Genomic DNA, 16,827 nt, shown 5'->3' on the forward strand with positions numbered 1-16,827 from the left:
GAAAGTGATGGCTGTGGTCGCAGCTCACCTGCGCAGATTGGGGGTGCCAGTCTTCCCCTATCTCGACGACTGGTTGTTGAAGGCAGTCTCGCCCCAGACAATCGTCAGCCACCTACAGACTACGGCCGACCTCCTGCACCTCCATCAATGTGCCGAAGTCACACCTGTGTCCCTCTCAGAAGCTCCTCTTCATCGGAGCGGTTCTGCACTCTGCGCGGTTTCGGGTTTGTCCTCCAGCGGGTTCGGGATATTCAGGCTTTGATTCCGATCTTTCAGCCTTTGATGCGGGCTCTGCAGTGGGACCTGAAGTTTCAGTGGGCACAGCATCAAGGCAACCTGTCCGACCCCGTCCTGATCTCGGGAGGGCACTGCAAGACAGTTGCAGTGGTGGCTCACGGACCGCGATTGGGTCAGCGGCAGATCCCTCTCTCTACCCCACCCGGAGCACGTAGTCTTGACGGATGCGTCCCTCCTGGGCTGGGGGGGGGGGAGGTATGCCACATGGGAGAGTTGGAGATCAGAGGCATCTGGTCTCCGGCGGAGTCCCGGCTCCACATCAACCTTCTGGAGCTGCGGGCGATCCGACTTGCACTAAAAGCATTCTTCCCCTCTGTCTGGGGGAGTGTAGTGCAGGTGTTTTGACGGACAACACCACCGCCATGTGGTACTCCAACAAACAGGGCGGGTTGGTGTCGTGGACCCTGTATCAGGAGGCTCTGCGCCTCTGACAATGGCTGGAACATTAGGGCTTGACGCTGGTGGTTCAACACCTGGCAGGTTCACTGAACGCCAGGGCGGACGAACTCAGCCGTCGGTGCATGATGGATCACGAATGGCGTCTGAACTCGGACATGGCGCAAGTGCTCTTTCAGCAGTGGGGAGAGCCTTGGTTAGATCTATTCGCCTCAGAAGAGAATGCGCAATGTCATCAGTTCTGCGCGTTGGAATTTCCAAGGCGGCACTCGCTCGGAGACGCTTTTCGTCGCGAATGGAGCTGCGGTCTATTGTACGCCTTTCCGCCTATACCACTTCTGCCCAGAGTGCTGAAGAAGATCAGGCGGGACCGGGCCCAAGTCATCCTGGTGGCTCCGGACTCGGCACGAAGATACTGGTATCCCGAGCTACTCAGCATGATCCCCCGATTCGTCTGCCTCTTCAGGAGGACCTTCTGTCTCAGCAGCAGGGGACGGTCCTCCACCCAAACCTGTCCAGTCTCCACATCCATGCGTGGAGATTGAGCGGGGACAGTTGAGGCCATTTGACTTGCCTCCTGAAGTCTGTGATGTGATTCTGGTAGCCAGGCGTCCCTTCACAAAATCAGTATACGCCTGCAGGTGGAACAAATTTGTGGCATGGTGCACAGCAAAGGCTATGGATCCTCTTTCTGCCCCCCTTTCAGAGGTTCTCCTATTTCTTCTTTCTCTTGCGCAGCAGGGCTCTGCTCTGGGCACTATCAAGGGCTACCTCTCTGCCATTTCAGCCTTTTTAAGGCTACCTGATTAGCCTTCTCTTTTCAAGTCCCCTGTTGTAAATAGATTCTTGAAGGGCATCACTCACATGTTTCCTCCTGTTCCTTTCGTGATGGCTCAGTGGGACTTGAACCTTGTTCTTACTTATTTGATGTGCGCTCCTTTCGAGCCACTTCACAATTGCCCTCTTCGTCTTCTCACTCTTAAGACTGCCTTCCTGGTTGCCATCACCTCTGCCAGGAGAGTGAGTGAGCTCCAGGCACTTTCTTCCAAACCTCTTTTCCTTTCTGTCCATCCGGACAAAGTTGTCTTGAGAACGCGTCCCTCTTTCCTGCCCAAGGTAGTCACAGCCTTCAGCATCGGGCAGACCATCTCTTTGCCCACCTTCTTTCCGCCTCCGCATCCCTCGAAAGAGGAAGAGAGGCTCCACCTTCTGGACCCAAAACGTGTGCCCTCATTCTATCTGGACCGCACACCCCAGTTCCGGGTGGACTACCAGCTCTTTGTTGGTTACGTGGGTGCTAAGAAGGGACGGGCGGTGCACAAACGGACCATCTCTCGGTGGGTCGTGTTGTGCATCAAGGTATGCTACTCTTTGGCTAAAAAGGAGCCTCCTGTTGGGCTGAGGGCCCATTCCACTCGGGCCACAGCGGCTACTACTGCCCTGGGTCTGGGAGTCCCCTTGCAGGACATCTGTCGGGCAGCTACGTGGGACTCTACTGCCTAAACAGTCAAGTCCAGAGAGACGGCTTTTTCGGTTGTTCTGTTCTCCAGGACTTTCTTGTGTGATTTTTGGTTCGCAGACCCACCACCCGGGTTGGTATTGCTGGGGTATCTATTCTAAGGTAAGGAATCTAACCCTAACCTGTTTCTTTCAGATGCACAAATTACTTACCTTCGGTAACGAAATATCTTTTAAGAAACAGTAGTTGGTGTTAGATTCCTTACCGCCCCACCCATCCTCCCCGTTTTGCAAACCGATATCTAGGGCTAAGGTACAAACCTTTGAGGGCCCTAGTTTTATGGCACCAGTGCCGGTTTTTATCATGACTCTGCGTTCCTGGCGTGGAAAAGCTGTGTATAAGAACTTACGTCAGCCCGCGAGGGCGGTGTCGAAGTACTCCGGCGACGTCATCCCGGCGCCGACGACCGACTCGGAGCCGCAGACAACGCCTACCGACGCACAGGGGTACTGCTACGCAAAACTTTCCGGATCCAGTCTGACGCCTGGTGATATTCTAAGGTAAGGAATCTAACACTAACTACTGTTTCTTACAGATATATCGTTACCGAAGGTAAGTAACTTGTGCTTTTGGTCTGATAGGCGCGTTCTCCGCAGCAGGATTGACCTGACTGAAGGAACTATGCATAGCGGACCTCTGGAGGTGTCACCATTCCCACCTTAGAGAATATTCCTATTACTCTAATGCTCATAAAACCTAACCCAGACTCGACTATCTGATAGGATCTGAGGCTCTGCGTGATCGCTGTTCGATCACGCTCCCGTAGTGGCCACATTAACCCTTCCACCCACTCAACGACCCATGCGACATTGGCATCATCAAGACACCCTTTTGCAACACCCAGCCGTGGTCGAGCAAGTACAGCACGCTTTTAATGACTATCTTTCACACAATGAAAATCCTGACACACTCATGTCAACACAATGGGAAGCACTCAAAACCGTAGTTAGGGGCGAGCTAATGGCCATCTCGACGGCAGATAATGCAAAGCGTAGATGAAAGAGAGATGACCTCACGAAGAAAACAAGGGAATTGGAACAAATCCACCAGCGGACAGGGGCACCTACAATCTGGTGACAATTGACTGCAGCCTGGGCACAATTAGCAGCCTTCGACAAGCACAGAGCGGAATATGTAGCGCTACCTCTGCGCCACTTGTTTTACATTGGGGGGGCGGGGGGGGGGGGGGGGGGATAGATGTGGGCATTTGTTAGTGCACAAACTACGCAATGCCTGACAGTCGCAGGGGGTACAAGAAATACGAGATCTGATGGGGAGACTAGTCACAGACCTTCCGGGATTTTTGCACCAAACTATACGCGGAGCAGAGGTTGGAGGACGCAGATCGGGATGCTTACCTAACAGAGGCACACCTCCCCACCCTAACCCCGGAACACTCAGAGCAATTAGAGGCGGACATACGAGTAGAAGTCACAGTGGCCATCTCAAGACGTAAATTAGCCAAATCCCCTGGACCGGACGGCTACACTGCAGCCTTTTACAAACAATTCTGTCCTACGCTGGCACCCCTCTTAACCAGGATCTTTAAAACCTCTGCGTCCCCAGGGGCGATCCCCAAGTCTATGTTTGAGGCTGCAATAGGGGTTATTCACAAGCCCGGCAAAGATAAAACTAGCTGCGGTGCATACCGCCCCATTTCTCTCCTGAACATAGACCTAAAATTGTACAACGGGATCTTGGTGCGTAGATTAGCTATCCATATGCCAAGAACTAATCTATCCCGACCAAGTGGGATTTATCCCTCACAGGCAGACTAGCGACAATACTAAGAGGGTCTTACATCTTATTAAGAAGACTCATGGATCCGGGAGAATTTATGCTCCTCCTAGTCGACCCGGAAAAGGCCTTTGATAGGGTCCACTGGCCTTACTTGAAGCAGGCAATGACCCGCGTCTGCTTGGGTGAGAACTGTTACCACTCCCTACGGCGTCAGTTAGAGTTAATGGACATACCTCAACACCATTCCCCATAGGCAGAGGTACAAGGAAGACATTCAAAACTTTTCTTTTTTCTCAGGTTTATTGTAAGTAGTGATTTGTGTCTTTTATGTACTGTTATGTTTGATTCTCTCCAGCGCCAAGAAGCCTTCGGGCGTATGTGCGCTTAACAAATAAAAAATAACATAACATAACAAGGCAGAGGTGCCCCCAGTCACCCTTGCTCTTTGCACTGTATATGGAGCATATGGCCCAGAGAGTCCGGGAGCACCCACAAGTCACAGGAATTCGATTTGGAGGGGATGTACACACCATAAGCTTATACGCGAATGATGTGCTAGTCATCCTATCGGACCCAGCTGTAGCTCTGGGGGCTAGACTCCTTCACGAGGGCCTCAGGGTTCAAGGTCAATATTGAGAAGTCAGTTGCTCTCAACCTCTCCTTGTCACCACACACGCAGATATGCCTCCAGAACCAGCACCCAATGCAGTGGACTGGAGACACGGCCCCATACTTGGGAATTCAATTGGCGCCTACTTAACAAACCACGGCGGCGGTCAACTACACCAAATTGCACACTCAGTTCCGCTCTGACCTGCAGTGGTGAAACAACTATCCTGTTTCATGGCTAAGGAGGATAGCGGCCATTAAAATGACCATTCTACCAAAGATCTTATACCTGTTTCAGACACTTCCTCTACGACCCCCAGTAGGATGGTTAAACAGAGTACAGTCTGAGCTCTCCCTCTTTATATGGCAGGGTTGTAAACCACAAATGAAGAAACTCATTAGCACCTTCCCACCTAATCAGGGCGGACTGGGGATCCCTGATATCCACCTCTATTACAAAGCCGCTCATTTACGACACCTAGTAGAATGGAACCGCACTGAGTCGGAGAAACACAGGCTATTCCAGTACCGAGCGGTGGCAGGCACATCAGTCCGGAAGATCGCCTTCCTAAAGAAACTGCATAGACCTCCTAATCAATATGCTTCCCACATTACACGAACCACACTAACAACGTGGGATCAGACCAACACGAGACATGAGCTGACTACAGTTCCCTCTCCTCTGACCCCACTTTTCGATAACCCGGAATTTAGCCCAGGGTTGGGGGAGACTTGCTTCACACACTGGCGCGCTACGGAATGCCGCGCCTTGGGACACCTATTTGATAAACGGGGAATGATCTCTTTCCCACAGATTAGATCTGACTATGGAATTCCTGAGTCAGAAAGGCTGCACTATCTGCAACTTAGACACTGGGCACTACACCCTTACAGTAGGCCACAAGCACAGAGATACCTTACCCCTTATGAACATTGGCTTATCACAAGAACATCAGATAAGAATCTAATGTCGGACCTCTATAAGGTGCTGTTCACTCGATATACGCACACATATAACGCAAGCCGCACACGCTGGTAGAAGGATCTAGGACGAGAACTTAGTAGTGAGGAGTGGGAGGGTGTATATTTTAGGGCGCGGCACACACCCAGTAACATGGGCCTAACCGAAACACTAACCAAAATAGTCACTTAATGGTACTACATCCCAGAGCGCATTCACCGAGTCGACCCCACACAAAGCCCGGACTGCTGGAGGGGATGCAGGAAAACCAGAACATTGGTCCACCTTTTGTGGGAATGTGAGCATGTTCAACAGTATGGGTCTCAGATTCTAGACGAAGTCGACAAACACCTTGATACTGAGCTGCCAAGATTCCCAGCATACACCCTTCTGGGAGTACCACATCCCCCAACATACCCCCTCAAGCCCAAAAGAGGATGCCAGACAGGGACAGCCTTGGGAACGGCCACTCAAAACAATTTGATCCACTGGAAAACTCCTAGCATTCCCCCACACACGAGCGGACTCCAGCGCTTGTGGCATGTATTGGGGATGGAGAAGATAACCTTGCACTGGCCGGGTAAGGCTCGACCTTTGGAGACCTATGGCAACCATGCTTAACCATACTTGCTCAGGAGTTCCAAGACCTCACATGCCCCAGGTATTTACGTCTCTTATACCTTACCTCATCCAACACTACCACTCAGCAGACCACGAAGCAACAAACACGACTCTTAACTGGCAGTGAACGCAGGAGGGGAGGGGGGTAGAGGGAGGGGTGGTGAGACCCCATTTCCTTTATTTTACATTACTTGTTTGAACCTTTTGGTAAGTCAACAGCCTGGGCTCTGCGTAGCCCACGATTGGATACCGCCTGCAAAGCAAACTGATCTGCCAGTTGTTAAATCAATAAAAAAGGATTTAAACCTAAATGTATAGTTGGCAAAACAATATACAGCCCCTTCTAATAGGCTTAACAAGTTTTTTTAAATGCAAGACCTGCCCCATAGGGGTGGCAAATAACAGAACCTTTGCCTGCTAAAGTAATCTGTCAGATTCCATGCAGCAACATTCCAGCTACAGGTTTTAACATACATGAAATCTCTAAGACGCTATATGACAAATTACGTATTTTCAGGATTAAACACCTGTGATATCAATCTGGCCTTGAGGACCTATTGTTTCTAACAAATCATTAAAAAAAATAATAATAATAAGTCTGGCCCCCTGCCTTTTTTGTAAGCTTTCATTATAAACAGGTAAGACCTATGGCACTGAAAATGACGTTTCCTGGTGAACCAGTCAGGTCTACATCCTTTGCCTTAGAAAGGTAGCAAAGCTACCTTCCAAAATCAGTTAGGCCTGCACATATTAAATGGTAGACTCACATCAGACTCACCTGCGGCCTACAAGCACATATCTCGCTTTAGGATGGCTACTCTCGATTACATCTGGGTGTCTCTGGCTCTTTTCCAGTGCATAAGTAAATTTGAAGTCACCCCGACCATGGCCAGTACCACGCAATCCTCACATGTGAAGCACAGGTCTTAACACTTAACCGTCCACAAGTAAGACTCATTTGCAACCAAGAAGACATTGAGCCCATTAATAAAATAAAGTGGTTTGTGGGAAATCACGACGTGCAAGGAGCAATTGTGGACTGATTTCTAAACAAGACACTGAGTAAGCTATTAAGGCATCAATTCAAACCCCTGGGGATCCTTGTCTGCCTACTTAAGCAAGCACCTTGGAAATTTGTGATGGCATGTGAGAGGCGCGGACTCGGGCACATTAAATCTGTAGCAAATGGCAATAGCCAAATAGCGGCCCTATAACAAAGTTTAAATAAAGTTTTGAAAAGCTTAGCCAGGACGGGGGAGGGGGAGGGGTGAATAAATGGCTGCGAACCAGGGTTGCCACTATATGACTAGAATATAGGAAACCCCTCTACGTGCAAAGGAAGGAAGAGGAGACCCAAAGATGGGCTGAATAGCATGAGATTATAAAACCTAAAGATCAGAGAAAATTCTGGCTATGGATAGATAAATGCTCAACTTACAATACCAGGCACCTGCTGCCAACATTATCCTCTCAGAATGGTAGTCCCACATTTAAGACCTATATGTAGACCACCTGGCCGTCTGAGCTTAAGGGTCCTGAAGAGAGATCCAAAAGGGAAACAGCATCACTAAGTACAGCCCCTTCAGGCATGTCATCAATAAGCCTGGGCCAAGTGGTGACAGCCATCAAGTCAATGCCTACCAGGGGTGCCCAAGACCAAGCGGCATCCTAGCTATAGTATATAAATGGACCCGCCTCGATAAGCCTCAGTAAAGGCGCCCCTATTGCAGGAATTTCTACTGGGGGCAACCATCCCAGAATCATGGAGGGGCTCCTCCTGATCATTTACTGTGAACTTTCGTCTCCTCAACACAGAAGTGCTTTGCCAGCATTTTACACCGGAAGCACCAAGTCTGGGTGGAGGAAAAGAAGTTGATTCACTTGACTCAAACTGGCTTTCAAAAGGGCTTCCATATCAAAGATAATCTTTTCTGCATCTCCCACTTGAGTGAAGTTACCGTAGCTTCAAAGGGCAAGACCCTTTATGCAGGGTTTATTGATTCCCAAACGGCATTTGACAGTGTCTCAAGATCAAAACTCTGTCTAAAACTGAATACCTGGGGCATCCCCGAAAATTAACTGTAAGCCATTATTGCCCTATATTCTGACACCAGGGTGAAAATAAGAGTTTGCACCAGGCGAACCACCACAGATAAAATATGGGCAAATAAAGGCTTTAAGCAAGGTTGCATATTGCAGCCTCGATTATTCAACCCTTACTTAGCCGACCTGCCAGATGATCTGGCGATGGTGAGAACGGTGAGAGCACTTCCACCAAAGATGGCCGACCTCAAAGTTCAATCGCTCCAGTATGCGGACTAAACTGACCTCCTTGACCTAATGCTGATTGTCCTCCAGAGAGTTTTTAATGCACTCGCCATCTACTGTAGGACCAATAACCTGAAGATAAACATAACTAAAATGAAGGTTATGATAATTGCTGCAAGTTGCAAAAATCACGAATGAATCCAGATCTATAACCCCCCCCCACCCCACACTTAAAGGTATTGGGGTGCAAATTCCACCCTACCATCGCCTTTGGGGCAATGACATTCAGAGATAAAAATGGCTAATTAGTAACAGAAGAACAGCGCTCTGTCCAACCAAAGAGTATTTTCGCTCGCTAATTGCACATCTCCTGCCCAAATTCGACAAGAGTTTGAGGTTATCCTCCCAGCACTGGTTAGTAAAGGCGAAGTTTGCTGCTTACAGCCTTAAAGCCAAGCTGGTGAAGAACAATACGTTAAAGATAATTTGGAGAGTGATAAGCAATCTGGCGATAAATTGGCACAAGTATCTAAATTATGCCCTAGAGACAGTAGAGACAAGCGATATTTTGTCAAGTGACCTGCTGGTACCCTCGACTGCCAAATTGCTGATCAGGCAAGCAAGGCTCAAATCAACGGATCATGACGTGCAGGCCATGAACAATTTGGCAAACGGAGGTTGGACCTCAACTCTGTATGAGTCAGGGGTCCTTCCATCTTATCTCTCTCGTCCTTTAACTCGAGCATGCAGCGACAGTTGATGGGCTTGCAATTTGGATTAATACCTCTAAAATCCTATTGGTATGGACTCCACTATCTGGATAACTATGACAGATAATAGCGCGTCTGTGCCAAAGGAGAGGAATCATTGATACATGTTCCCTGCATCTGTTATAAGTTGCGCCTGGTAGGAAATATTGGGTTTGACCAGTATGGCACATTTTAAATGTCCGGACCTGTCTAGGCCCTTTAGAAGCCTGCCTGTGTGCCGCTTCAGCGCATCTATCTGCTTGTTTTGTGAAATGTGTGAAATCGGTAGCTGCACCGTCCACCACCCCCTCATGTCCTTGAACCTTTACAATGCTGTTAACATTTGACGCTTGATCACTCTGCACAATATATACTCTTAACGACCTGTATGGGGTACTGGATAACGGGTAATAGCCCCTACTGCGGCCTGGCCCTGAGGGTATCAAAGTCCAAGACTATATTGCTCCTTATAAGAACCTACACCCATGGCAGCTTCATTTGACATGAAAATGGGCCCTGAAAGTTCTTTTGGCGCCCCAGGAATTTCTATACCTGCAGCAACACCAGTCCAGATGATACCTGCCCCTGAAAGTACTTTATCGACATGCTGTTTATGCAGTCCAGAACAGTGGGTCGACCCGACCCCGCTTCGCCCCCCCCCCCCCCCCCCACATATAACCTCACCATGTCTCTTCCTGAATCACTCCTACACTATGACTTACCCGCCAGGGTTGGGAACGTTTTTCAACTAATCAGGCCCTGATTTAGATGAAGCCACCGAAGGAGGTCAAAATCGGAGCCCCCCAGACTGTGGTGACAAGGGCTCCCCATTTCTTAGAAACTTTTTAAAATGTTGATTTTAATACATCATTTTTCCTTTTACACCATTTATAACTGTTCTTCTTTTTCTATTGCTCATTTTTTTGTGTATTGTTTTTCCACGTAGTTTGGACTTTGATTGTAATGAGTGTAATTAACCGCACATTAAAGATCATATTTATCGATCTTTCTCACTGGTTTCTCAAAATAACCAACTCAGGCCTACGTTATTGAGCACAATCTTTGCCACAAGGCAATAGTCATAAAAAAGCAAATGAGTACAAAATTACAGCTGGCAAAACAATTTACAAGTTATCCTAAGAGGACCTAAGAAAGATTATTAGAATGCAAATCTTTTACCCTCATGGCATGCAAGAGAGATAACCGTTAACATATCTTCAATACTACGGTAATCTGAGATTCTGGGTAACACCAGCAGACTTTACACAGTGTAATAACAATCCATCTGTAAAAGACTTTTGGCTTTCACATGTTTCTTCTTGAAAGAAATAAGTCCTACGTATTGCCTTTGTTTTAACATTTCATAATAAACAGATCAGACATGTGGCCTCTGACCTAACGTTTTCCAATACACCAGTTAAGCCAATAGCCTTTATAATTGGCTTGTCACCATAACCAACTCATGCCTGTTGCATTACCTGCACAATTTGGTCTCGACTCCATTTCGCAAGTCATGTTTTGCTTTTTTCTTCTTTCCCGCTGCTAGGAATCTTGGTAAGACTTTAGCGCTTAAGAAAAACCTTCTTCCAAGATGTGGCTGGTGAGCTGTGTCTGTCGCCTGCAATTCTTTTTTACTAACTTCTAAACTGGGAGATTGTTCATATCGAATAGTAGATCTGTACATTCCAAATATTTGATATTTTATGACCCCTTTAGAATTGGTCCTTCTCTTATCCGCCCTCTCTCGGTATCCGATACAAGGTGAAGAATTTCTCAAAATAAAACGAGGACTAACTGCACAGTTTAGATGTTTATTTCCTAAATTACCAGTCCAGGAATTCCACTTAGACCTCATTGTTTCAAACATTCTACTCCCCAAACATCCATTATCTTTAAAGAAATTACGTTTGTTATGAATATAGGCATTATTGTAAAAGATTTGTGACTCCAATTGTGCCATTTTCTCCCTTGTATTCTTGTGAATGGTTACAGAATTAAACACAAGTTTAGGATTTTCACTGTTAATCTGAGTGTGTATACTTCGATGAAGATTACAAAATTGAAGATTCACTACAACATTTTAAATAAGGTGTTCATTTAAATAGTTGATTTAATTATCTTTCTGGTTTGATTCCACCCTGCAGGTGACAAAATCGATGGCAGGCGTAGTAAAGTCTATGGATGCTACATTGAAAAGCATGAACCTAGAGAAGGTTTGTCAGAGTTTGCCTACTTTGAGGTTTTCTGTGAAATGTCATTGGGTTCGTTTAATTTGATTAATCTAAATGCATTTATTTTTATTTAGATTTCTGCCTTAATGGACAAATTTGAGAACCAGTTTGAAACACTTGATGTTCAAACACAGCAAATGGAAGACACGATGAGCAGCACTACTACATTAACAACACCACAAGTAAGTGTCCTTTAATTCAAACTCCTCTCAATTTATCAACATAGAGTCTCATGTTGACCTTGTTTTTCTGCGAGTCTGCGTTATTGACTCATTGGAAGAAGAGGATATAGCTTAGATTGAGTATGTGACCGTATTCTCATTTTATTAAATTATTCTTATTTTAGCTCAGTTGTTTTTCAGCATGCTCTCAGCCGTGTTTCTTATTAAGGTGCTAGTGAAGAAGGGACCCTCTTTAGATGCATTTATAACCCTAGGAGCACTTTTTACTCTGTCATGCTTGTTTCTTTCTTTGTCAACTGGGAATTGGCTGCATCAGCAGTCAAGTCTGGAAAAGCTTCTCAGTTTTAAACTTTTTGCAGCCCTGAATGTGCAAGCATTCTTTTGGGATGTAAAAGTCCTCTGCATAGTAAAGGCGCTTACCCCTGCCCTGAGTCCCCAACTGTACTCTGGATTCTGAATGCTGATTTCTTTTTGTTTTTTTTGTTGCTTTTGCTATAGGTGAAAACTAATCATGCATGTGCACCATGACATAGGCCTGTCTCATGGGTTGCGGTCATGCTGGACCAGGAGGGGTACTCAAATCGATACATTAATAGTGGTGGAAGGCTATCCCCTTGACCTTGAGTTAAGCAGCACACGCGTGGTGGTGGCAGCATACAGTGTAGTGATCATAGTAGTGAACAGAACATTTTTACCGTGTCACTGGAATGAGCCAGACGGGCTCACTCACTTTTTTAAAAGTCCAGCTGCTGTGTGGTTTAACTCACCCTTGGCCTACATCAGGTAGATGTGGAGTGCTGCGCAGCGCAGGAGTAGTGACTCTGCGTTGGATGTATGTGTGCCTTGGAAAGGTACAGTACAAGGGTGAAGCAGTACTGTGCAGTGCATGTGTGGTTAGTACGTGCACTGGTGCACTGGGTATATGTATGTCTGAGAGGAATACATTACATGAGAGATGCTGTGCGCGCGCAGTTGAGGGCCGCAGGTGCTGGGTGCATGTGTGCTTGCCTGTAGTACAGTACATAATTGTTGAAGAGTTGTGTAGTGCACACATAGTGAATGTGCTTGCTGGCAGTGCATGTGTTTTCAAAATAAGCACACACTGATTAAAGATAGAAAAGCTTCAGTGCTGAACAGTGTGCAATGAATATGTGTGTGCTGAGTGCAATGGTTCATGGAAAGGTGCAATGCAATGTCCCACACTCCGTCCATCATCCCTTTGGTTTTGCTTTGTTTGCCCTAAGTTGGCAGGGTATGCCCAGACATGAGTCCCTTGCTCACTTTGCCACTGTACTCAAGCTAGCCTGGCTGATGACGGCTGATTAGCCAGACACCGGTCCCAGGATGCTGGTATCTGGTCCAGGGAAGACATGGCTTGGCAGTTCTGTGCTGGGCTGTTCCCATGAGGCACAGGGTCAGACTGATTTGCATATGGCCATGTCTGAACTGGAGTGGTGGAGTGAGCTAAAGAATGATGATGGATTAAACCTAGATCAGTTGACTGGGGGTGAGTGCTTGCAATATTCAACACTCTGTCCCTCATCCCCTTTGGTTTTTGCTTTGTTCGCCCTAAGTTGGCAGGGTATGCCCCGATGTGAGTCCCTTGCCCACTTTGCCACTGCATTCAAGCTAGCCTGGCTGATGACGGCTGATTAGCCAGAAACCGGTCCTAGGATGCTTGTTTCCGGTCCAGGGAAGACATGGCTTGGCAGTTCGGGCTGGACTGTTCCCATGAGGCACTGGGTCAGACTGATTTGCATATGGCCATGTCTGAACTGGGGTAGCGGAGTGAGCTAAAGAATGATGATGGATTAAACCTAGATCAGTTGTCCGGGGGTCAGTGCTTGCAATGTTCAACACTCCGTCCATCATCCCCTTTGGTTTTGACTTACCCATCTCGGTATGTTCAACCACAGGAGCCATCGGCTTTGCCAACCAGATAGTATGACAGGAGCACCCGGATTTTCTCAAGCCACAGTGTTACATTGGCCTTAGGTGCACACTAAGAATATTACATGGCCCCCCACGAGTGCCCCTGCCAGTCGCAGCCTTCTCAGGTATCAACACCCCCTGAAAGTGTCTAGCATATGGGAAGCTGCGAGCTGCCTGATGAAGGGAGGGCCTCCCGCTCCAACGTCTAGTTACAGATGGGCTCACCCACTATGGAGAGTGGTTGAATGGTGGGGGTCCGCCAAGAATACCTTCGGTGCTGTGACGGGAGTAGACCCCATGTCCACACACAAGCGTACTTTGTTGTCTTGTCCCTTCTTGGGCTCTACCACTACTGGTGATACCCAGGGAGTGGGCCCTGTGGATCGTTCAATGATATCTGTCCTCAGCAAGTCCTGTAGCTCGTCATCTACTGCCTGTTGCAGATGAAACCGCACCTTCCTGTGGTGTTGCGCCATCGGTGATATTTTCTCGTTGATGTGCAGTTTGACTTTGAACTGATTAAGCTTCCTAAGGCCTTTGAAGAGATTTGGGAACTTGTTGGAAATGTCTGGGGAGTCATCTACTGTGTATAAAAGTTCGACAAGTTTGAGGTGTTCTGCTGTCGACAAACTGAGAAGGCAATCCGCTGCGTCTTGACCCTCGATCACGTGGATGTGAGCTTGGATCTGTCGATCCTTATAGGTCAGAGTTGTGCGGAATTGTCCCAGGCATGGTAGTGGTTCCCTGGACATCCAGGTGTAGACTCAAACAGCGGCCAGTTCCAGTTTTGGCTGAGGTTTCATGCTTTGGCATTCCATGGCACATATGTAGTTCAAGGACGCTCCTGATTCTAGTACAAACTTGGCGGGGTGACTCCCTATTTGGATGTTCAATCTTTGGTATTTCTTCAATCTGTCAGGGTCTGATACCATGCAAACGTATTCATCGTTGTCCTGCGAGACAGGTGTGGGAGACGACGACCCCCGGGACGTCGACCTCTGGGATCTGTATGAGTTAACTGACTGGGCGCTCGACCTTGATGAGCTGGATGAGCGGCTTTTCCTTCCCCTCACTGCTCTTGCATGGTGGCGGGTTTCTGAGCTTGACTTGGCTGTCTTCATTTCCGACCTTCGTGTTTGACAGACTACTTTGAAGGGGTTTTCTCTTCCACAGCGGTGACACTGCTGTCCTATGGCAGGACACTGTCCTGAGTGTGGGTAATCTTGTCCGCATCTGTAGCATTTTGAGGCTGGCCTGCTTGTCCGACTGCTTCGGGTTCCGGTGCTCGAGGAGGTTGCACGGAAGGTCTGTGTCGGTCTTCCCGACTTGCGGTGGTCGGAATGGCGCTTCGAGTCTGTGTGAGACTGCATTCGGAAAGCATGCTCCTTTTTCTCAGACTTGCTGGCTTCCATTTTCTTGGCATGGTCTTCCGCTCGATCATTGATGCGAGTGAGTTCCTCTATTTCTTCAAGCGTGTAATGTTTCTTTAGCAGTCGGCAGCGTAGTGATTCTGACTGGCACCCTTCAATAATGCGCAGTCGCAGCGCGTCTTCGGTGTTGAACGTGTCGAATTCATAATATTGGGCTAGGTGCCGAATGCGAGCAATGAAGTCACACATTGGTTCGTCCTTTTCTTGCGACGCAAGGTTGAACGTATACAGCTCGTAGTCTAAGTTTAGTTTGTGGAGAAACTTCCGATCTAGAGCTCCTTTAACATCTTCGTATGAGGCGGCACTGGCAGCAGGCAATTCTTTGATGATCTGTGCGATATCTTTCCCTATCAGGTTTCGCAGAGCTATCAGTTTTTGCTTGGAGTCTTGCACTTGAGACCCCGTCATGAAGTCCTTGAAATCCTCAACCCAGCTTTTCCATTTGGGCCCCATGCTGTTCCCGGACGTCAGCTCTAGGGGTTCTGGCGCAGATATGACACTCCTAGCAACAATGGACGCGGTTGCGGGGCTTGCTGGGCGGATCCCAAGGCTGCTGGACGTGAAGTGTCAGCTTCTACTGACATCCTGGGCAGGGGTGCAGGCTCCCCAGGCCGGGCGAGGCTTTATTTGCTGGAATTCACAGTTTTTTTGTGTGTGAAGTTTTATGGAACTGCCTGACTTCAAAATGGCCACCGAGGTGAGAGCCAGTGTTATCCTATAGACGGTGCCTGACTCAAAGATGGCCGCCGGGGAGGACGTGGGTCTTTATCCTTAATATCTGCCTCAGTCTCTCTCACTGCCTCTCACAAGGGTAGTCGCTGCTCTGGACTCACCCTTTTTCGTGTCTTCAGTCTTTGGCACAGCGCTCAGGCAGCGCGCACTCTTTTCGCGCCAACGCGCTTATCAGGCTGGTCTTCGGCTGCACGCTCGCAGCGAGGGAGCAGAAGTGGTGGGTTGCCAATATCCCACCCTCGTCGCCTGTGTAATATACTCTGGCCCCCCCAAGGAAGACTCGCACCTCAGAGCTCTTATGGCAGCTTCTTTATTCTAGCTCTGCCATCGCCATACCACTTTTTCCCTCTGTACTTCCGGCCCCTCCCCTTCCGCCTCCGCCTGCCCTGTACCAACATCAGGGTCAGACATGACACCATGGGAGAAGGTGTAGGACCCATCCTGACTTACTACAATCCCGGTAGGATTCTCCGCTCTTCTAATCACCTTCTTCTCCACGTCCCTCGCGTCCGGAAAGCCAGATGGGGTGGTAAGGCCTTCTCCCTTCTGGCTCCTAAATGGTGGAACGACCTCCCACTTGAGCTTAGGTCCCTCCCTTCTCTTCAAACCTTCAGAGCTGCCCTTAAAACACGCCTTTTTGTACAAGCGTATGAGTAGTCATGCCATGCTTTTCTGATTCCTTTGTTAGGCGCCTTGACACCTTCGGGTTTTAGTTTGCGCGGTACAAGATGCACAAATAAATAAATAAATAGGTTGTGGCCAATGGCCATACTTTGTGCCATAACCTGCTAGACATGACCAGAGGAGGTACCCAGGAGGCTTCACTGGCATTGGTACTGTTCAAAGGGCATGGCTGAAGGCTGTGCCCTATGGGCATGGGCACTAAATGTGGTGCATGATCAAAAGTAAGCGCCAGAGCGCACTGGATATTACCTAAGTCAATAATAGAGGCTTGAGGGGCAACAGTATAGGAAATTTCAAGATTTATGTAAAAATGTATCCCCACAGAACATCGAAAATTCACTGCAATGCAGTACGTGAACTAATGTTTCCTACTGTGCTAAAATACTGTCTGGTGTAATACAATTTTATTTTTTAAATGCTAGATAAAGTTTCAGTAAAAGGGACATAACAGGAATAACCCAAAACCTAAAATACAC

General features: G+C 47.9%; 1 protein-coding gene across 1 annotated transcript in view; it reads left to right on the plus strand.

Moving 5' to 3' along the window:
- Window positions 1-16,827, plus strand: part of CHMP1B (charged multivesicular body protein 1B) — a 218,790-nt gene that overhangs the window by 161,683 nt on the left and 40,280 nt on the right. Inside the window, exons 4-5 of the mRNA XM_078688513.1 lie at window positions 11,305-11,373; window positions 11,466-11,573. Coding sequence (XP_078544639.1) covers window positions 11,305-11,373; window positions 11,466-11,573 — 177 coding nt within the window. The remainder of the gene's footprint in view (window positions 1-11,304; window positions 11,374-11,465; window positions 11,574-16,827) is intronic.

This window comes from Lissotriton helveticus, chromosome 4_1 (genome assembly GCF_964261635.1).
Source record: "Lissotriton helveticus chromosome 4_1, aLisHel1.1, whole genome shotgun sequence".
Lineage (NCBI taxonomy): Eukaryota > Metazoa > Chordata > Amphibia > Caudata > Salamandridae > Lissotriton > Lissotriton helveticus.